This window comes from Cavia porcellus, unplaced genomic scaffold, assembly GCF_034190915.1.
Source record: "Cavia porcellus strain 051 isolate PalLab524CR breed Dunkin Hartley unplaced genomic scaffold, mCavPor4.1 scaffold_1, whole genome shotgun sequence".
NCBI classification, from domain to species: Eukaryota; Metazoa; Chordata; class Mammalia; order Rodentia; family Caviidae; genus Cavia; species Cavia porcellus.
In genome coordinates, this window is record NW_026947484.1 from 163,446,874 (window position 1) to 163,469,669 (window position 22,796).

The window sequence follows — 22,796 nt, forward strand, 5'->3', positions numbered from 1 at the left end:
GTTTGCGTTGGCTTAGCTTTGGGGTCCCATCCTGTGCCCCGCTGCTGGCCTCATTGGCATCCCGCAGCTTCCGGGCTGGGCGACGCCGGGCACATCGCGTGCACCGCCAGGGCCGGCTCGCCTGCCTGGACGGCAGGAGCAGAGCTGTGCTCTCCGGTGTCAGCCAGACGCCGTGCCCGCCGCAGCTGTCCCGGTCCCCACGCGGAGTCCCTGGTGACCCCCGACGGCCGCGCTCACCAGGCTCAGCCCGTGACCCCTGCAGCTCGGTGGCGGCGCTGGACCGGACCGCAACGCTGACCTCACCGGCTCGGTGACCGCTGATCCATCCATGGCACGGACCCGCCCACTGCTGATTTCCCAAGTTGTACGGCTGTCACAGTCTGGTTCCGGGTTTTTATCCCCAGAGAGGACTCCTACACCCTTGCGGCCCCCAGATCCCCTCCGTGCGACCCGGGAAGCTGCATCTCCCCACTCCTCTGCGGCTTCTGCGGGGCGTTTGGGGCTCGCTCCCTGTCCAGGCCTGTGCAAGACCCACTCCTGATGTGGCAGGACCTGCCCGGACCTGTGTCTCACTCGTGTGTCACCGCGGGGCCCCATGCCGTTTCCTGCCCATTGCTGCAGCAGTGAGCTCGGTGTGCAGACTTGTGTAGATGCATGCTCAGCAAGGCTCAGTCATGTGGCATTTCACACTTGGAGCAGTTGCTGGCTTCCAGCAAAGCAGGAGCCTCATTTACACCCTACTCAGCCGTGTGTGTGTGTGTGTGTGTGTGTGTGTGTGTGTGTGTGTGTGTGTGAACCTCTCCCCATCCATGCCTACAGTTAGGCTGGGTTTTCTTCCTTTTTCTTTCTGCTTTTCAGGCTGCATGGTCCCAACTGCCCTGCAGTGCAGTCTGTTGATTCTTTGTGTTCAGATCTGTTCACTTAGGGCCGAGGATTTAGCTCAGTGGCATAAGCGCCAGCCTGGCAAGTGTGAGGTTGTGAGTTTGATCCTTGGTACAAAAAAAAAAAAATCTATGCACTTCATTTTTAAACTCAAAGTTTCCACTTGATTCTTCTAATTTCCTTCTCTTTATTGGTATTGCTCATGAGATATTACTGTTACACTTTCTTTTAGTCTTTTGTATGTGATTTCCTTTTATTCTTTAAAGATATTTTAAACATTTGTCTATCTTAGCATGGTTTGCTGTCCCCTGAAATCCCAGATTATTCAGGAGGCTGAGGCAGAAGGATCACAAATTCAGGCCAACCAGAGAATTTAGTGAGACCGTGTTTCAAAAGTAACATTAAAAAGGCTGGAGACACAGCTCACCTCACATGTGCAAGGGTCTGGAGTTCAGGCCCCAGAGCTGGAAAAAGTGTCTTCAGTAAGTCCATGCTTGGGCATCTTCGTGGATGTTCGTGTTCATTACTTTTTCCTCTTGTGTATTGGCCCTCTCTCCTTCCATCTTCCCTTCTTCATTTTTCTCTTGGAAACAACTGACTGTGGAAGAGGACACAGAGCCACAGCTCTGGACAGAGCGCCCAGGGCCGCTGCAGGACATGGTCCCTGGGGTGGCGGGGACGACGTTTGGTGAGAGGAGCATCTGAACAGCAACCCAACGCCACTGACTCATCAAACGCACTGGGCCATCCATGAACCCGAGTGCCAAGGTCTTAGTTTGGAAAACACAACTCATGCACAAACGTCTTTGGCCTTAAAACACTCCACACAGATAGCCCCAGCCCTCATGTGCTCGTGGTGCTTTTCTGCAGAAGAGCTGGAGCTCCCGGTTTAGTTTGTGCTGATACCATCGATGGCTTAGTGTCTACACTTAGGACCAGGATGAATTAACCTCAGAGCCTGGCAAGGCTGAGGTGGGCTCATGTTTCCCGTGCAGAGCAGCCATCCTTCCCTGCGGACCGCTGATGCCATCCGACCGAGGAGTGGGAGGGGACACGGGCTTCCATATGGTCCTCTGGCTCCCAGTGCATCAAGGACGGTGGTGGCCCTGCCATGCCTTGCCCTGCCCTGCAGGAGAGGCTCTGACTTTAGATCTGCAGGGGTTTTGAAGTGACTTGTGGAGACATCACGGTTTTTCCCAGTTCACCGAATATTTTTCTCCTGTGCTCCGCCCATTTCTCCTTCTTCTCTCCAAACCCCCAGTGATACTGCAGCGTGAATGGCTCCAGCTCTGCACTATGCAAACAGCAAAGTTCAGGAAAAGTCCACCCGGTGCTTGTAGCTTTGCTCACCGCTTGTCTCACCGCAGACACAGAGAGCGACAGGGCTGTGTCACTGTGGGCAAACACTCGGGCTGCTTTTGTGTTTTTCTTTTTGGGACTGCAAGTCAAACTCAGGACCTCGCGCTCGCCAGGTCCTCGCTGTGACACTGAGCTGCATCTCTGGCCTCGTCACTGTTGTGCTTTATTTGTGTACAATATCGTAACCATGGCTCCAGAGAAAGTTAGTGACAGCAGTAAAGCTGAGAGGAAAACAGAACCACAACAGAGCCCAAGAAAGAAGCCACCACTAGACTGGTTAAAGGCCTGGGAAAATGAATTTGTATGTGCAATTTTTGGGACCTCAAAAGTCTTATTTCTTATGGGAAAAATATGTTCAGTTCTCCAGTTTTTTGGTGTTTGAACATGAGTCAGGAATAGACTGTAATGCATTTTAGGCCGTTTGTATTTTATGTAGGTCCCTGAGAATGTGTTCATTGGTTGTCAGTCTCTTTTCTTTGTGTTCTTCCAATGGAACTGCTGCTTTTTATGTTTTTATGTTTCCTGAATCTTTTGATTTCCATTTTCTCCAATCTTCTGCTCCATCTATCTAATGTTTTTTAATATCAATATCAATATCATTTCAGTTCTAGAATTATTCAGTTTTTAAAACTGTTTATTTCTGGGCTGAAATTCCCCATCTATCCATTGTGACTTGAGGTCGCTGGGTGTTTTTATCATCGCTGTGACAGCACCAAGCCTGCCATCTTGGGGTCCCTCCTGGTCACTGCTTTCTCTCTGTCGTGGGTCTCAGCTTGCTGCTTCCTCAGTGGTGGCCGGGTTTCTTCACCAAGGCTGTGCGTGAGAACTGCCCAGTACTGGCGTCTGTTGTAGGAGTCCAGGCTGTCCATTCAGCCCGAGTTTCCTGGTCCCGGGGCAGTGCAGGGCCATGTATGTAGTGGAGTCGAGTTTCCATATGGAGTTTTGAGGCTCCCAACTGCATGACCCTCTCTTTTGTGGGTGCTCTTTTATTTATGGCCTTGGTGCCCCCTGAAATCTGCCCTGGGTCTTCCCATCTACAGGACCAAGGCTTCCTTCATGGCCCCGGGCAGTGATGTCTCGTGGCGAGGTCCCTCCCTCAGGGCCGAGTCCCTGCAGCCTGTTTGTTCTGGTCCCAGTTCAGGGCTGCAGGGCAGCTCTGCTTTCCTGTTGGCTGGTGGCATAGCTGCCCCTGCGGGGAAGCTGTGATACAACTTTACCAGCACGGAAGGCCAAGCAGCCCACTTCAAACATGTTTCTAGATCTGAATAGAAATTGTTCTATCCACTTGTGATAGTGGGGACCACCCAGACACTCTCCTTGACCCTCCATGAGAAGAAGAGCAGCCATCTCCATCCTGGATAAGCCTGGCCTTGTCTCCAGGTCCTGATCTGTGCAGCGCTGGCCGGGCTGTTTCTCTGTCCCTTCAGTGGGCGCTAAGCAGTGTGGACTGGGCTGGCTGCGGAGCTGATGTGTCACCCCTGGAGCAAGGCAGCAGGTCAGTGGTAGGACCCCCAGATATGTGAAGAGCCGTGCTCCACGCTGTGGGCTAGGACTGAACCTAGAGGAAGAGGGGGTGACTTCCCAGGGCAGACAGGACCGTGCATCAGAGCAGAAGCACCAACCTCTGCTGTGTTGCCCAGATCGCTCTCTCTGCGTTTCTTGCCTTCTGCAGAGGTGAAATCAGACCTCCTCCTGCCCAGCTCATGGTGGTCATGTAGTTCCCGCCACTCTCACTGTCACTCATCCCGAACCATGCCCCTTATGGAGAATCAATAAAGCTCAGGTTAGACCCTAGGTTGAGGCCTTTGTTCTGGTGAACCCCATCTCGGCTGGACTTACGACCCTCGGCTCCCCACAACTGTACATGTCTCAGTGTCTTTATTATCGCTTTGGGTTGCACTGGAAGTGGTAGGTTGGAATGAACTCACTAGAATTCCAGTAACTTCTCCATGGGGTTGCAAATATAAACCTTCCTGGCCCCCGACGAGGACAAGAAAGGTTCTCTGTTGTGACCTGAGGCATCGCCTCCTTTTTATGCATGGAAATTGATGCTCCTAGTTTGTATGAGATGCTGCTTCCGTGCCTGTGGAAATTTCTCCTTAGAATGCAAAGAAGGTTGGCTCCGGAAGGAGAACAGCTCTTCTCTGACCTTGTGAACTTGAGAAGACTGTTTACCCTTAGGCCTGTCCACTGGTGTCATGCAGGGGAAAATTTAAAACTCATGTTTACCAAGACTGCAGACTCAGTCTCAAGCGTCATTCAGAAAATAAAAATAAATAAATGCTTATGTTGCAATGCATACAGCAAGTGTTAGAAACAAACCACAAGTGTGGGCTCCTTTTTTTTTTTTGTCTTTTTTTTTCCTTTTTATCGGTACCAGGGATCGAACTCACGACTGCCTGCTTGCAAGGCAGGCGCTTACGCCGCTGAGCTAAATCCCCAGCCCCAAGGGGTCCTTTTTTTTTAACCTCCTCTCTGGCAGTGGGACTGGTAGGAGCAACTCCTCTCCAATCACCCCCTTTTTCCAGTTACCGTACCATAATACTAAGATTGCTTTAAAAGCAAGAGGTGGGAGGGAGTGAGGGGTACGGAGGTTCCCCAGCAGAACTCCTCACGTGTGGAAGGGGAGGTTCTTCCCACCCGCAACTCACACCACTCACCCCAGGAATCTGGGGACCAGAGCTGCTGATGTCAACATGAATCACTTCAAACACGAACTAAGACGTCACGCCAGAAACAGTTTTGAATCTTAAGACATACATGAAACTAAATTTTAAAAATGGAGTGTGCCCCTGCTTGTGAAAGCAACTCTTGTTCTGTAATTTATAAAAGAACAATAAAATAGCAATTGTGTAGGACAACATTTCGCAAATGCTATAAATTAATACATTATGGCACATTTCCCACGTGTTTGCACACTGCTCTTTGTGGCTTTAGTATTTGCACTGCGTCTCCTGGCATAATATGAGACAGCCTGAGGAATGGTGTCTGCACCGACGCATTATTTGTGAATGACATCACAGATCTCCAGTGACACCCTCAGCCTCTGCTTGGTGTGAATATGAAGGTGACGCCATCACCCATGCCTTTTCTCCACATGTGAGCGCACAGAGCTGGGCTCTCAATGGACGAGCAGATGCTTGGGGGGCATCATTGTGACCAGGTTCTCTGGCTTGAATGGTGCCGCTGCCCCCTAGGGCTCTGCCGGCCGGAGTCTCTGCCTCATCAGGCCTGTGAGAGCCTCGCTTCTGCTTTGCCCATGTCCAGCTTCTGTGCAGCTGGGGTGTCCCCAGCGCTCCATCATAAGAGCACAGTTGGGCGGCGACAGCTCACGTGAACTCACGTGGGGCTGCACTGCTAAGTGTGTCACAGAGCACAAGGCCGCAGAGTCATCATGAAATTGGAGGGGGGCCCCTGACGGCCAAGTGCTCAGAAGCTGCTCCCAGGAGAGGCCAGGGACGCTCCTGTGGGACTCTGGGGATGACACGGTCACACTGCACTAAAGGGGACACTGGTGCTCTCCTGCTAGGAGGGAGCCAAGGAGAAGGGGCCACAGGAAATCACATGCTGAGTCCCGGCGCAGCCCAGCCTGGAGCACAGTGTCACCGCTTACCTGCGCAGCGCCCTTGTCCTTGGATTCAGCTGATCTGAAGGTGGGTGTGGGCTGTGCAGGCTGCCAGCACATGGCTTGCGCTCCAGTGTCTGCTGGGTTTCTAATAAGTCCCCTATGGCTCTCAGGTCGATGGCTGCTGATGGCTTCAAAGCCAGCCCCGGAAGTGTGGTCATCGAAGTGCATGGCCACCTGAGCCCGGGACCAGCAGCTGCTCTGTGTGGTCAGATGGCAAAGATTCACCCCAGGCCACACCAGGCAGTCACAGTACCCACGTCCTTCACAGCACAGGAAACGGGCCCAGCAGTGCGAGCTGTGTTCCAGTGAAACCTCGCTTACAGACGGGATGAGCTGGACAGTGCGGGCAGCCGGCTGAGACAACTAGGGTGAGCTGGTGCAGAGCAACAGGAAGCCTCCTCGGGAACCCAGCCCCAGTTCCCACAGTGAGCGGAGGCAGCACCTGCAGAGCCCTGCCCTGTGAGATTCCCATGGAAACACCAGACGGGCCTTGGCTTGGTTCAGAGTACCCCGCAGCAGCTGACCCGGCCTCCCCGAGATCCTCAGAGCCCGAGAACCGCTTACCTGGGCAGAATCCCCAAAGGGCGGACAGGAAGGGGCACACTTGTCCAGGATGGTGCTGACCAGGCCAGGCGTCTGCAGGGTGACTTGACCAGCGGCAGCTGAGGACAAAAGCCACTCAATTCAGGTTACTTTACTACAAGTACAAGCAACGGGAAACTCACCACGCGATCTGCTCTTACACACACACTGGGTTCCTCGGTGGGTACATACATGTACCTGGCCCAGGAGTAATCGTTATGGTACGTGGTACTATTTCATTCATTGGGGAAGACAGAAAACAGAAGCTTACTCTATGGATAAAACAGCTGTGGAAACTTTCAAAATATGCCTAATTTCTAAAATAAGGATGTGGGGCACGCTGGCACATGCCTATAATCCCAGCATTCGTGAGGCTGAGGCAGGAGGATTGAGACCAGCCTGGGTTACAAAGTGAGCTCAAGGCCTGCCTGAACTGCATAGTGAGACCCTGTCTCAAAAAGACAAAAAGTAAAATAAAGCTGACAAAATCTGAATATTCTTGCTAATGCAATAAGCTGTCATTGATTTTGAGCCTGGATCAATGTATAACATTATAGTGAAAGCATATTTAATTTGTCTTCTGGCTTTTAAAAATACAAATCGATGTTTGGGTTCAAAATGATACTTTGTAAATATAGAAAATGTCCATTAAAAGTGAAATTCAACTTTAATCTCTCTTCAGGTAGTCCTGTTTTCCCTATTTTGTAACAGTTCAGAATTTATGTCCCCAGATTTACTTTAAGCATTTAAGTAGTTAAGTATGTGCCTGTAAGAATATGCAATATTCTTAAAATAAATGCAAATGGGATTACTGTGTCATACAGGTCCCACTGAAAAGCAGCATTAGAGACTTCATAAATAGTTCATCATAAAACAGAACACTGTGCCCTTTCTTCATATTCAAAGTATAGACAACTTTCAGTTATTTGGAAAAGTCAGTGCTGCATTCTCTAGGAAACTGCTTAACTGCTCCCCTGGTGGTAAACATGAAAATGGTTTCCAGTTTTTACCACTGACCACAAATGCTGGAGCCCATCACCACGCTGGAGGGCACGCAACATTTGTGATTTTTAAAAAATAAATGTACTTGAGCGAATTTGGATTTACATTAATCAAATGCCTGGGCCAGAGGTACTCTGAAAAAGTAAATGACTCCCATATCTGTTGACTAGCAATCAGTGTTTTAGGGAACCCAGGAACTCTGGATATCCTCAATGACTTAGAAGAATTTATCTGTTGCTTAGGAAGTGATTCAATATGTAAGAATTACGCTACTGCCAAGTTAAGCCCATAATTTTCCATCATGATTCAATAAGCATTCAATAAAGTTACCACACTCTTGAGGAAATACTATTAAATGTGTTTCTCATGACTAGCATTCATGCAAGAGTCTTAATTTTAGTGTGTTTTTTTTTTCCTCACTTAAACAGTGGGCTCTTGCCACGTGTGGTGACTTATGCCTGTAAACCCAGCACTTGAGAGGCTGAGACAGGAGGATCGTTGCAAGTTCGAGACCAGCTTGGGCTACAAAGTGAGCTCAAGGCCAGCCTACACTTCATAGCAAGACCCTGTCTCAAAAAGACCAAAAAAAAAAAAAAAAAAGAGAGAGAAAGAAGAGTGGGGTCTTGATTTGGGGCTCACTTTGGCCAACAGGCATCATTTGCTTCCGGTTCGTAAGTTACAAAAGCCAAACTCACTGCAGAGGCGCTGAGGGGCCCACAAGCCCTGGGAGTGCACTTACATGCCAGGCACACCCCGGGCAGCACGCTCGCCAGGTTCAGGTATGGGTTTCTGCTGAGCCGAATTTCTCTGGGTGGTTCTCCAAGGAGCGAGGTCTGAGTCTGAGAGGCGGCCTCTTTCTCAAAGGCATCAGCACTTAGCAAGAGCGGCTGGGACAGATGCACAAGGGACAAAGGGATGTCACTCCTGGCACATCCAATCTCATGTGATAAGGACCTGTGTAGCCTGATCTGACAATAGGAACTTAGGAAATATTTACGGGTGTGGACTAAAAATTAAAATTATCGCATTGCACCTGTTATCGTCTCAATTGGTTTTTTTTAAAAACAACTATTCTAGAACCAAAGAACTGTCAGAAGTGAAATAGAGGTAACGGTATCTTGTACAGTCTTCTCATTTAAAGCTGAAAGAATTCATCTTCACTGGAAAAAACAATCTCAAACCTCATTTCTTGAAAAAGCCATCAACATTTATTATTCTGATTGTTATTTTATATCATATGGCCATAACTAAAGGTCAAAGGAAAGTTTACTTATCTTTGGTACCAAAAGTAACACCAAGCAAAACGGGTGAGTTTAATAAACAACTACACACGTAGAGGACAAGACTACAAATTACAGCTCTCAAAAATTTATCACATGGCTGTTAGACTGTAGGACTGGTTAAGTATGAGGGTTCTAGCCTTTCTTCAACAGATAAAGACATGAAGACATGGTCTGATTCTTCAGTGTGTCTCGTTTTCTCCTGGAAAAATCTTTCCCATTTTACTCTCTGAACATAAAAATTGTAAAAGTAAGACATGATTCAGGTTAATATAAAGCTAATACCAACTGGAATGTGGCAAGACTTACCATGCAGACCTCTTGGTTTGTATGTTATTTTTTCTCTCAATTTTTATTTTTACCAGCACACCTGCAGGGTTTAATGGTCACAACCTGGGACAGCTGGTGTGTGTGCATCACCCTCATTCTGTCTTTTCTCATCCCTTCCTCTCTCCCTTCATCACCTCATCCCCTTCCCATCTGCAAGAGATCTGATGCACGTTTATAATAACAGGGTCTTTTGTTTTGAAGATTGCAATGTTTCCTTCACTCCTGAGGCATATATGGAAACCATGAAGAAATCACCATTTCCTGGATGTAGCAATGATCTAGTTTGCAATCCATATTTCTAGAATTTAGGTATATTACTACCTTTCAAGTTTAAAAAGTTAAGATTGTTCCATGGAACTCAAGCAGGACAGCCTCGAGTTAGAAAGTCACCGGAGTCACACTGACCCAAGGGATGACGGTAGACATGGGTGCTGGCCTGCGTCCTTACCTCTGATGCTGCTCCTGCTGGCTGCTTCTGTGGTGGCTGCCTGGGCTGTACGGCTTGCAGGCCCCTGGCAGCAAGGCTGGCAAAGCTCTGCAGACACGGTTGTGGCCCTGAGAGGCCCCCTTCTATGACGCCCACGGTAGCCAAGTGCTTCTCCTGAACGCTCTCCAGCCCCGGGCCGGCCTGTCCCACGCTGCACTGGCTTGGAAAGAAGGGGAGCAGACCTAGGGCAGCAGCAAGGGTTGCTGGAGTCGGAACCAGACTCAGGGCTGTCAGGACCACAAAAGCAACAGGCTTGGTTAGAAGCATCCCCTTGCCGTGTTACCGTGTCCCCTGCTGTGTTACCCATGTCCCCTGCTGTTACCTGTGTCCCCTTGTGTTACCCGTGCCCCCTGCTGTTACCTGTGACCCCTGCTGTTACCCGTGACCCCTGCTGTTACTCATGCCCCCCTGCTGTGTTATGTGTGTTCGTCTGCTCTGTTATGCATGGGCAGTGCAGAGACACCACCCTGTTCTTTCTAAAGGTGAGGCTGGAAGCTCACGGCCAGGAGGAGTCCTCTTTGGAAAGTTGAAAACCTCCAACAGTGTCAGTGCTGCTCTTGCTCTCAGCACCACCCAAGACAGTCTCTGTGCACTATATGTTTTACTTCAAGTTTTAACTGAATGCATTAGGCGTCCGTGTGCCTTTGGGGCAGTAAGTTACTTGTGTGTGTGTTTCTGTTCACATGCACAGCAGGGACGCCTGCAGCATGCAGCCCGAGATTGCACTGGGACCCCCACATCTTCTCCGCTGCCTGTCCGAGCATGCACACTCTCTGTGTGCAGCAAAGTGACTAAAACATGGCACAGTGCTTTCCACAGATGGAACACACTCCACGTCCAGGCTGGGCAAGCGGAACAGTGCTTATCTCTGAAGGACGCCTCGGAATGTCCCTGCCAGCACCCAGGCCCTACCACTCACTCGATCTCCAGGAGAGGGACTCCTTCTGCCTGGGTCCAAACTTCATTTAAGCAGAAGCCTGAGTTCTACTTCCCCGTCCTTCGCCACACGGTGGTAGGTGGCCGAAGGTGTCCTCATGGCTGCATGACACTTTTTCTCCACTGTGCAAAATCACAATTTACCTGTCTCGCTGTAGATGGCTCGAGCGGTTCTGGGGTGGAGTTCTGGTGGTTCTTGGTGCTAGCAGTAGCTGCTGTGGATACTAATGACTTTCATACTGGGGAGCTGCCACACCTACGTATCCCAGCTCCCTGGACTCCATCTAGCCCTCCCCTTAAATTGCATTTGTACATTTAAAAAATGTCCGTCGTTGCAATTTGTCTGTCTGCTTATTTGAAGAAAACAGTTCAGTCTTGAGTGTTAAACGCTCTGATGATAAGGTTTGTGCCAGTGCATGAAAGCCGACTGGCCTCTGTCTTTTCACCAACAGGTCAGAGGAGGCTCCCCAAAGAAGGCGGGAGATCCACTTGCCCAACGACGGAGCAAGCCCTGGTTCACTCCCTTCCGTCACAGACAGAATTCTCAAGTTGTGACAGTAAGAGGCACGGAGAGGCTCATGGGGAGGATTTCACAGGCTCACACGCCGCACAGTGTGTGGGCTTTTGGGGCAGAGGCGCCAAGGTCAGGGCTGGGGGTTTATGTGGTCTGGAGTGGCCTGGGCCAGGGCAGGTGAGACGGGAGCCTAACAAGTAAGCTTCCTGGGCATGAAGTCCCTCGGCTCACCAGGGCCAGCCCTGGGCTGCTCTCTCTCTCCCAGGGACTAAGCTTCCTTGGCGGGAAAACGCCGAGTGACTTCTGTACCGAAACTGCACTTACACGCTAAGTCTTAATATTACAATTCCTGATCTCCTTTCTACCCGACTGTAGTTCTCCTGCTCCTCCTGCTTCTGAGTTCAGAGTTTCCACTTTAGGAACTTGAAATTGGCCACAGCTAGCGAATTATAAGCCCAGAATTCCAAGAATGTGAATCAAGTCTTTTTTTAAACACTAGACAGCTGCCTGTTAAATACCAGCAGACCACAGGGCTTAATTTTTATTTGTTTTTACTTAGTGTGTGTGAATAGACAGGCACTAAAAATGTGAAAGTTTATGTTTTTATTCACTGAAAATAGCAAGAAATTCTAAAAGCAATTAAAGTTTCAGATGGAAAATCTCGAACCATTCCACTTTTTAAAAATCTACAGGTGAAAAGGAAAAGAGCTAATTTTATAAGCATTTTAAGTGAAATTTACATTTAATGTACTAAACAAATTTCTTAAATAATTTTTAGTATTCAATTTTTAGTATTAAAATTTCTTAACTTTTAGTATTAAACATTTAGAGCTGGGTACTTTGGTTCTTAGTGATATAAGCATATTTGGATGCTGAATTTTCTAAAGTAGCACATATTAAAGTGATGGTTTACTATTTAACACAAGGAACTGTTTTGCATGAGCTTTCAGTCATGGAAAATTTAAGTTCTTTGGAAGAACAAACCTGATTATGCCATAAACATTTCTACACTGGTTTTACTTGTGCCTGGTTGATTTTAACGGTAACAGGGATGAATTATCTGGTCACGTGACCGGTGGGTTTTGGTGTGAAGGGCTAAGTACACTCCCTATATTTAATTGGCTTTTGAATTCCTAGCAACTGCTCATTTCCCAGAGCACATTCACACATAAGAACGTTTTCATCTGCGCTTCAGCTAGAAAGTACCTTTCAAAATCACATTCAATCCTAAAGAGTTATCCATGGGTTGCAGCGAAGCCTGCACACCTGTGTGTAGAATTCGTAACAGCTAAATCTGAAGTAACTAGGGGCTGGGGATTTAGCTCAGTGGCATAAGCGCCTGCCTTGCAAGCAGGCAGTCGTGAGCTCCATCCCTGGTACCGATAAAAAAAAATGAAAAAAACAAAACAAAACAAAAAAAAATCTGAAGTAACTAGCAGGTCCACCAACAGATGAATGGAGAAAGAAAATGTGGAATTTACAGACCATGGAGAACTACGCTGCTGTAAAAAGTATACACTCAAGCCATCTGTAGGAAGATGGATGCACTCTGAGAAGTGAAATAAACCAGACACACAAACTCCAGTGTCAAACTGTTTCTCTCATACAAGAAACTCAGAGTACAAATAAATAAAAGAACAAAATAAAATGCGGATAATAGGAAACAGAGAGACAGCTCTTTTGCAAAAGGGAAGAGAACTAAGAGACAGAGAGGAGAGAGGAGAAAGGAGGCAAGGTGCACCATGCACAGGGCTGTGCCCGCCCCAAGGAGCACGTGTTACTGCTGCTAATAGGAACTAATGCACATTTGAAACATTTTGCAAAACAAAATCACATTCAGGTAAGAAATTCTGGTGAAATGCCACACGTCTATTTTTATGGGAAGAAAAGCCTTGTTTGCTACATGTTCAGAAGCACACAGAACATGTGCTCTATCTTTTCTAGCACTAATTGAAGACACCATTTAAAAATTACCAGTATATGAGCTTCATAGTGACAGATGTTAGCTGCTGCTTTTATAAAGCGCAGGGGGTGGGCCAGCCTGATCTGGTGCTCCTGTCCCAGCCCAGCCCCCGCACTCCTATCACAGTCCCTGCACTCCTGTCCCAGGTGGGTCCCTGAGCCCCTGTCCCAGCCCAGGCTGTGCTGAACTGTGGAGCACAGTGAACCCCTCAGGGGCGGCTGACCCGGCAGGCAGGGAGTGGGGGCCCCAGTAACTCATCCATGTCAGGTGCAGAAGAGGGGGCTGCTAGGAATGCATGTCCACCTCCGTCAGCACCCACTGGGCACAGGCAAACCATGGGCCAGGGGCCAGCAGGCACCAACCCACATTTACTTTTTGGTGTCTCTCCCGGGTGTCCTGGCTCCCTCCTCAGCGGCAGCGCCAGCCCCACCCCAAGTGCCGTCTGCAGGACCAGGGCGGGGGGCTCCCCCAGCAGGCCGGGCTTCTGTAAGAGAAGGGCAGGGGGAGCTGGACCGGGGACCGCAACCCTACATGTGGTCCCCATGTAGCCCAGGAGGAGCCCAACCGGAACTCACGTTGTTGGTGCGGATGCCCTCGAGCTTCAGCAGCGGTAGCTTTGCTAGGGACATAGACGGCACTCTGGGCAGCAGCGAGCTCTGCAGAACAGTCACATGCTCAGGGGACAGGAAGCCACCAAACAGCTCAACACAGCCTGAGGCTCCCTGCCAGTAAGTAACCTGAGTAACAGGGGCTAGAAGACTGAGGGACTGACAGGGACTGACAGGGATTGAGGGACTGAGAGGACTGAGAGGGACTAAGGGACCGTTCATCACAGAGCTTCCCCCCTCGGCCAAGACTGGATGAGAGACAATCTGTAGCCTCAGGGGCAGCCACACACTGCCTGTCTCTGTCCCTGTCACCTCTTCCCTGTCCATAACAGCAGTGAGACTCACAGCAGAGCCCGAGGAGGGCTCTGTTGCCCTCAGCCCAGAAGTCCCCAGGACGTGTGTCTCGGTCCAGGAGGAGCAAATTTAACAATCAGAACCTAGGAGCCCAGACACAACTCAAGGGGGACCGGGGATGACAGGACCCATGGTGGGGTCTGCTGAGCCGGGGTGACCAGGGTGGCTCCCTAAGGAACGCTGTCCCCTGCTGGCGAGTGAGGAGGTGGCGGGGGCCAGTTAGAGCATAAGGTGAAGATGCGCAGGGGAGGGCACAGAGGAGCAAAGACCTGCCTGAACCGAAGGGATCCCAGGGTGGGGATGTAGGTGACAGTCACCAGCAGATGGGGGCCTGGGCCTCACCCCACTGACCTGAGCCTCACTGCCCCTACTTCCTTCCAGGGTACAGCCCGACCCCGACCCTGCCATTTGCAACTCTGCACTGGGAATGCTCAGCTGCAGCCCCAGGGACCAGCAGGCTTAGCCAGTACAGACAGATACTCCTGAAACCGAGGGCCAGTGGTGGCAGAGTCAGCTCCTCCACACACAGCTGTTGGAGGGCTACAAGTCTTCGTCTTCGCTTTGAAGCATGAAGCCAGCCTGTTCAGGCCTCGGCCTGGAGATAGGACTTTATCACAGCCTGAAACAGCACCTGGCTATAACAGGCAACATTTACCTCCGGTGCCACAGCTCTCTGAAACTGCGTTTAAATGGCAATAATTTAGTTATTGCTCGTTTGCCTTATACGCATAATTACACACCTGCTTACATTTCTGGCCGTGCCGGGGGTGGTGCCCAGGCTTCACTGAGCTGCACAGCCCTATGAAGTCTTTTTGAGTAAAAACCACTAAGAACTCTGGCTTGGAAGCCCTGGTTTATTACCTAGGAAAACTGTGCAGCAAACACAGCTCTTCCCTTCTCAGTGCCTTACAAATAGGACTCAGTAATGCACCTGTGCTGCTCCAATTAGCTTCACAGGATCTGCTCTGCTCACTGCGTCACGATGATTTTACGAAGCTGCATAGGCTTATTAAGGATTTTCCTTAAAAGCAAAATAATCGGTTCGCTTCTTGGGAACTCTGAGTGCTAAGAACAGGTGAATTGTTCTCTCCAGACACTTGTTGCCCTGGTGTCCCTGTGCCCCCACCAGTACCTGGTGTGCTTGATTCAGGTGTAAGAATGTGGGGGTTACCGGGGGGCTGATCAGCTGCGACAGGCTGGGAGGTCCACCAAGAACCACTAGAGAAAACAGAAAGACTTAAGGGTATGGTGTATGGGATGGCAACAGAAGGGCCCAGAGGGAAAAGGAACACATCCTCAAACTTCTAACAAATCCAGGCTCTCTCCCTGCAGCTCGGCAGCCAGCTCCCGCAGAAGCAGGTTTTCCTTTCAGTGTTCGTTTCTGCTCATTCTGAAGCTTTGTTATTTGGTGCGCAGATATTTAAGCCTGCTATTCCCTCTGAATGAACCATTACAGTGTGACCGTCTTTGTCCCCAGTCCTAACTGAAATCTTCACACCAGGAAGAGCTGATTCTGCAAACAATGAGTTTCTCAGTCTCCTCGCAGTCAGCACAGGAGTGGAGACCCTGGGTCATTCAACTGCAGAGGCAACAGCAGAAGGCCTAGCCCACCAAGCCAGGATTCCCCAAACTGCTTCTCAAGTGGGCACATGTAACTGACCATGACTGGAGACACTTCCTGGGGGCTGAGGCCTGGGGGGGGGTATGCGGGGGGCAAGGTGAGCCCTAGAGTGGGGTAACCCCACGCAGCCAGCAGCGACCTCGCCTGGTGCGAAATAGAGCTGCATGTGGCAGGTGGTGTCCAGCGGCTGGGACTATTGATAATAGACGCACTGCCTGTGCCAACTGGGGACAGATTTGTTCTAAACTTTAGTACTGAATACGAACACATGTCCCCTGCAGTGCTAAAACAGCCATGTTAGGTAAAGGCGTGCATTTCGGAAGCTGAACTCTGCTGGGGAGGGTGCCAAGCAGGCCGCTACTCGGCGTGCACAGATGTGGAAGAGAACCGTGTGATGCTTAGAAACAGTGACACTCTTGTCTTTGCTATAAAGTGGGACAATTATATGACAAAGGATAATGGGAAGAAAAGGGAGGAGACAAATCATCAGCACGTTTAATCGCATAATCTAAAGCTGGCACTTAGCCTTTGATGGTATGGGCGGACTGATGTGGCATGTTAATTACTCTCTGCTCTGTAAACTCATGTTAACTAAGAGCTAATTTAGAGCTTAATATTTAACACTTATTAACATTCAAAAGTAGGGGATGTGGGCTGGGGATTTAACTCAACGGCATAGTGCCTGCCTTGCAAGCACGCAGTACCGAAAAAAGAAAAAAGTAGGGGATGTGGCCAGGCGTAAGCGGTGCACACTATAACCCCAGCACTCAGGAGGCTGAGGCAGGAGAGTCGCTGTAACTTCAAAGTCAGCCTGAACTGCTATCTCAGCTCATTGGTTCCAATCTTTACCGGGGCCTGGGAAATCAACCACCTGCAGCCCACCCTGGATGTTTTCAAAGGCGATGGCTCTGCCCATCCCCCCAGCTGGTGCCCTGCTCACCTGGCTTCGCCGCACACGTGCTCTGCCGGGGCTGCAGCAGCACCTGCAGTGTGGCTGGGTTGCTCAGTCCCTTCATGATCTGCACCGGGCTTGGCTCGGGGAGCAGCCCCTTCTGGCCACTCTGTACCTTTGGGAACACAGAAGGTGGATAGGTCAGGACTGGCATGTGATGGTGACCGTGCCAGAGATGCGGCACCCAGGCTGTCCCGAACCCTCCCCAGCTGAGGATGCTCACCTCTCACTCTGCATCTGCCATGCACTCTGCTCCTCCCCCTGCCAGGTGCCCTGCCCCCCTCGAGCCCCAAGCCTGGCTTCAAGAGGACCAGCAGTCACAGTGGGAGAAACCCCATCATAAACACCAATGAAGGGAGATGCAGAATTGAATCTTTTTGGTCTTTTTCCTTTTTTATCGGTACCAGGGATCGAACTCACGACTGCCTGCTTGCAAGGCAGGCGCTTATGCCGCTGAGCTAAATCCCCAGCCCCCTAGAATTGAATTTACTAACACCAAGATCACCTGAGGCTGTATGGGCGCTCAGACACCAGGGAAGTCTCTTTTTTTTTTTTAAGTTTTTTTGAGACAAGGTCTCCATAAGCAGTTCAGTCTGGCCTTGACCTCGTGATGTAGCCTGGCTGGCCTTGAACTTGCAGGGATCCTCCTGCTTCGGCCTCCTGAGTGCTAGGAAGTATACTGCGTGCCCCGCCGAAAGAGTTCTATTATACTCTGACTAAAGTTTAACAGCAGGGTGGGGGAAAGCGCAGCGGTGGAGCTTGCCAAGCACCTGCCAGGCCCCGCACTGCCACCAAAAATAAATTAACAATGTGTGCAGTCTGACAAATCAAAACTCTGCACACTACACGTCCTTATTTCCTCACCTTACTCCTCCATTGGAGACCAGGATGCACAGGTTTCCACGCCTGTGCCTGGGCTGCTCCCTAAAGGTGAGATTGTTTTCAGTTTTACAAACTAGCATGATATGTGAGCAATAAGCTCCAGGCCATGAATCAGACAGAGAGAGAGAGAGAGAGAGAGAGAGAGAGAGAGAGAGGACCCGGCCAGGGGGTTCCCCTGCCCAGCCAGCACTAAAACACAGGGGAAGGACATGGGACTGGGATGCCGACCTGGATCTGGGCCCCTGGCCAGCAGAGGGGGTGACAGGAGATATCTGCTGTGAGCACTGCCTGCCATGTGTGCATGTGTGTGACTGGGACTGACCCCAGGGCCTTTGCACTGAGCTCCATCCTCCACCTTTTTGATATTTTTATTTTAAGAGAATCTAAGTTGCCCAAGTGTTGGGCGCAGGCGCTCAACATACCATACCCCACCCGGGACTAAGGACCACGCCAGCTTCCGCAATGCGCTACGTCCCTCTTTAAATTAGCCAACCCGTGCGCACTTCGTGCTCACTCCGTACTCTGTGGCAACTCCTGATTGGCCACAGCTGGATATAGTAGCCAGAGCCTGCGTCCCATTCCCGCCCTGCTTCCTTGTGGCAGCCTGTGATTGGTCACGGCCAAATATATAAACCAGAGCCCGCGTGAATAAAGCAGCAGTTAACTGTCGTCCACAAAAGCGTCTCCTGTCTCCTGTTTCATTGGGGAGCTGCGCCAGTCACCCAAGAGCCGAGGTGCTGAGGCTGGAACCCAGAACGTGTGTTGCCCATGCTCTGCCTCTGAGTGGCACCCAGTGCCCTGGCCTGAACTGAAAGCCCCACCCCACACGTCACCGAGACCCAGCCAGCAGGGGCCGTGGCCCCAGAGCAGCAGAGGCATATGTTGGGGCTGGCACTGTTTGCAGGGTTGAGGTCCCCGGGCCACTGCTGTGCTGCACCTCCCCCTTCCCATACTTCTGCTCAGCCTGGGGAACACGGCAGGGAACCCCCACCCCACCCTGGCAAAAAGTCTGAAATCACCGCTGTGCACCATGGTCAGGCTGCACTCTCCTAAACGGTGACAGCTTCTCATTAAAAACACAGCCGTGTGACCGGGAAAGGTCAAGATCCACACTCCTGTCTGACTCTGGGGTCCCTGTGGCTGATGACGGGATTTTAATAAAAGGAAAAGGGCCCGTGATGGAGTGGGGTCCTGGGGGCTCAGCAAGGACGGTGTCACCAGGGAGCGCCCCCCACACCCCTCCCCCGCCAGCTACCCCCCCCCTGGCAACAGTGAAACAGTGACCCACTTCCCCAGGGGACATGTTGCTTCAAGCTGTCTTCAGAGTCAGGGGAAGCTGAGGACAGGGCAACCCCAACCCCAAGCTGCTACCTCAGAGATCAGGTTAGAGAGGACACCGCACATGCACACGGGAGGAGCAGTTGGGGGACCAGATGGGGACATGGGGGGGATGGGGAAAGGGATGGAGATGGGAGAGGGGGCGGGAAGGAAAGGAAGGGGAGGGGGGGCCTGGCTCAGTCTCCTACTATCAAATGCAGATGAAAGACAGCAGTTGTGAGGGGGCTGGGAACCCCAGGTTGGCAGCTCTGGGCATGAAATTCAGGGACACTGAAGCCCAAGAAGGCTGTGGCACGGGGAGAACAGGCCCAAGCTCAGGCTCCAGCACTGGGCAGCGGCTGATTCCCAGGCGAGGCAGGGGCTCCAGCTCCCTGGGTTTCCCCACCCCAAACTCCCTGGGGAAGAAATCCACAGGGACCACGGGACCAGGGACCCAGGCCCTGGCAGCCAGGGCGGAGTCGCGGTGTCCCTGTGTCCCTGTGATCTTGACAGTGTCTCGTTTACCATCACATGCTAAAGGAAGTTCTCCCCACTCACCATATTTTTTCCCCAATCACAGAACACAGCAAAAGCAAATCCTGCAGATGATGATTTTCTTTGCAAATCCTGTGACTGAGCTATCAGGGTGTCAAGAGAATCCTGGAAACATAGGTGCCTCAGCAGTGGTGCGAGCACCACCAGGCGTCACACACCAGGGTTTAAAGGTGGCAGAAGCCACCGAGGAAGGTGCAGGGTTCTGGGCACTTCACCACCATGGGCACAGAGGCTGGGGTTGGGGAGGCACAGGGTCCCCAGGGGCAGGGTCTCGCACTCAGCTCCTATGCAGGAGCCAGGGTTGCTGAGGGGATGGACGGGAGGCTGAGGCAGGACAGTCAGAGGTTAGGGTGGGTGAGTCCTGCTGCCCAGCTCCCTGTCACCTGCAGGTCCCCCAGCCTGTCATGGGGGCCTGGCCTTTCCCTGGACTTGGCCCCCTTTCCACTGACTGTGCCTCCCCCCCACCCCCGAAACATAAGCACATCCCACTGCAGGCCCAAGTGCACTCCTGTTCACTTGTAAAATTCTTCCCAAGAGTCTCTTCACGCCTTTCTGAAGCGGAAAGCGGCTGCCGGCTGGGGGTTCACACTGGTGCTGCCACGGGCCGCACCCCTGTTCCCTGAGAAGGGACACAGAGCTCTGGCCACAGCGCAGGGCGGGAAACCCAGCACCACAAATTACATGTCCAGCCCGACGAGGGGCAATTGGCCTGGGGAAAGGCAGTGACAGCCGACAGATGGCTGAGCGCACAGGAGGCCAGAGAGGGCTCAAGAAAGGCCAAGACCCTCACGGCGACAGCTAACTAGAAAAAGGGCAGCTGGGTGCGGCCCACACCTGTGACCCAGCGCTCGGGAGGCTGAGGCAGGAGGAGCACCACGAGTCCAAGGCCAGCCTGGGCTCCATAGTGAGACCCTGTCTCGTAATACCAAAAAGAGGGAGAGTGGGTGATCCAGGAAGTAGGTCAGAAAGTAGGGGGGATGGGCCCCAGGCGAGACCAGGGCCCCTGAGTCCCTCCGTCCTCCACTTTCCTCCCGCTCAGCTTGCTGCAAACCCCATTCCACCCCAGCTCCCGGCTCCACCCTTTCCCTGCAGTACCAATGGAACAGGCTCTGGGCCCCCTGCTGTGTGCCACCTTCTGTCCCAATGCCACAAGGCTCCGGTCTCCTCCACCCCCATCTCAGGGCCCATGTGGTCCCCACGGAGCTTCCCGAGAGCTGCATGATGATAACAAGAACGTGACCCGGGAGCACCCAGTAAGGGAGCACTCGGCTCCCAGGCCTTTGCGGGGTGGGCACTTCCTGGTTTGGCTGTGTCCCCTCCCCAGCCTCATGCGCTCATAGGTGGAGCCCTCAGGAGGTGGCCCTGGGATTTAGGGTGTGTGGTTACCTATGAGAGGGCTAAGCATGGTTCTGGGTGTGGATAACGGAAGCCCCGGCCCAGGGGTGGGTGGCACCAATGAACACGCCTGCAGCCGGGATGGCAGTAACAGGACAGAAGGAGAGCGGGCTCGCGTGTCCCCTTCTGCCTGCCCTGCCGTGGACTGTTCCCCCTCTGCCACACCGCCCTGCCTTGGAGTCAGATGACTACAGACTGAACCTCCACAAACTGTGATTCCAATAAACCTTTCCCCCCTTAACTTGTGAGTTACGGATATTTTGTCCCAGCAATGACAAAAGTAACGGTGACATTTCAAACACAGGGATCTTGGGATGGGATTTAGTTCAGTGGCACAGTGCCTGGTCCTGAGTTCAGTTCCTGATACCAAAAAGAAAAGAAAAAGGAGACATTTTGCACTCAAAATTTAAAACAGAATAGCAACTCAAGTATTTGCTGAATAGATGAAATCCCTTCAAAACATCTGAACGTACTTTGCTGAATGCAATTTCCGCTTCTGGTGACAACTGGCCTTAATGTCATATTGTTTAACCAAGCTTTTAAAACAAGATAAATGTGAGGAACGCTTCAGGAAAAGTAGCAGCAGTTCAGTCTGTGACAGCTGCCTGGGGTGGGAGGCGCCCAGGAAGACAGCACAATGTCAGAAATTTCCCTGTCACTAAATGGAAGGCCGGGCGTGGGGGTGCACGCCTGTCATCCAGCACGTGGGAGGCTGAAGCAGGAGGGTCGCTGTGAGTTTGAGGGCAGTCTGGGCTGTACAGTGAGTGCAAGGCTGGCCTGGACTCCACAGCGAGACTGTCTAAAAACCCTTAACAATAGTAATAATAATAATAACAATAGTAACAGTAAGCACTACGGGAAAGGAGAGCTTACCGAGCGCTGCCCTGCGATCAGGGCTGCCAGCGTGCTCCGGCCCGGTGCCCCTGGGGCACAGAAGGACACCTGCACCGTGTGGCCCCCGATGCTCAGGCCCGAGGCCGCCTGCCGTGCCTCCTCGGCGTGCTGGGCGCTGCTGTACTCCACGACTGCGAAGCCCCCCGCGCAGCGTCCTTCGTCCTGGGCCAGCTGACAGGACACGGCTGTCACCAGCGTGTTCTCGCAGGGAAGGACCCTGATGAGAACTCAGCTCCACGTTCAGAAACACAGAGCAGGACATGCGCTGGTGACCTCTGTGTCCTGGCTCTGCGGGAGAAAAGGTTTTCCGTTGCACAACGGTAGTCCTTCCCGAAGAAGGCAGGAAGATAAACAAGGGTTTGTTGATGTGGGGCAGGGTCTCACGATCAGTTCAGGCCGACCTTGAGCACGCTTTGTAGCCCAGGCTGGCCTCGAACCCAGAGATCCTCCTGTCTCAGTCTTCTGGGTGCTGGGATGACAGGCGTGCACCCCCACGCCTGGCCGGACCACACTGATGTAAAACAAAGTCAGCATCGTCCAGCAAGAACGGGAGAAGGACCACGTTCAAGCTTTTCCTCAATATTTTGGCTGTGCCCAGGGCTCTGGTGAAATATGGGCACCGTGATGCTGTCAGCCTGGAGCCCACCTGGATGATCGCCAGCGCACTCAGCTGCCGAGCCACTGGCCGGACAGGGGTCAGTGGGCACATCTGGGAGCACGCCCTGACACCCAGGGTCTGGCACCTCACAGGTGGCTATTCCAAAGGAACCCTTTGAGGGGTTTTGATCACTTTTACTGCTGTTTAATTTATTTTTGCGCCACGGGGCGCTGTACCCAGGGCTCTGTGGCCAGTTACATCCCCACCCTTTCTCTCTTTTGTATTTTGAGACAGGCTCCTCTACATTGCTCAGATTGGCCTTAAACTTGCAATCCTCCTGCCTCAGCCTCAGACTGCTGGGGTTACAGGGTGCACCCCCACATCCGGCTGGTTTCATTTATTTCTTTAAAATGAACTTTTTCTGCTTTGTTGGTATTTGAACTAAATTTCCATTTTCCTTCATGTACTTTTTCCCTTTGGAAAACTGTCCTCAGATAACTTTTCTCCTTGAAACTCTTCCCAGCTCCGTGGGGAATGGGGGAACTGCCGGCCTCAACGCGGAGGCGGGGACCTGCCGACCAACCCCCCCCCCCCAATGGCCTCCAAGCCTGATCTGCCCCCAGCTTGGCCTAGGGCCCCGTCCGTTGCAGTCCAGAG

At 51.8% G+C, this 22,796-nt stretch overlaps 1 protein-coding gene across 8 annotated transcripts in view; it reads right to left on the bottom strand.

Annotated features, from left to right (window-relative positions):
• The window catches only part of Raver2 (ribonucleoprotein, PTB binding 2), a 56,388-nt gene that overhangs the window by 9,377 nt on the left and 24,215 nt on the right, over positions 1–22,796 (bottom strand). For 3 of the 8 annotated variants that reach the window (XM_063259250.1, XM_063259270.1, XM_013142860.3), the window contains exons 4-12: positions 21,521–21,712; positions 16,487–16,613; positions 15,058–15,143; positions 13,539–13,619; positions 13,330–13,447; positions 9,512–9,777; positions 8,193–8,340; positions 6,434–6,531; positions 5,855–6,067 (exon numbers count right to left, since the gene is read on the bottom strand). In XM_063259250.1, coding sequence (XP_063115320.1) covers positions 5,855–6,067; positions 6,434–6,531; positions 8,193–8,340; positions 9,512–9,777; positions 13,330–13,447; positions 13,539–13,619; positions 15,058–15,143; positions 16,487–16,613; positions 21,521–21,712 — 1,329 coding nt within the window. The remainder of the gene's footprint in view (positions 1–5,854; positions 6,068–6,433; positions 6,532–8,192; positions 8,341–9,511; positions 9,778–13,329; positions 13,448–13,538; positions 13,620–15,057; positions 15,144–16,486; positions 16,614–21,520; positions 21,713–22,796) is intronic. The other 5 variants (XM_063259277.1, XM_013142861.3, XM_063259266.1 and 2 more) reach the window with 4 other exon arrangements.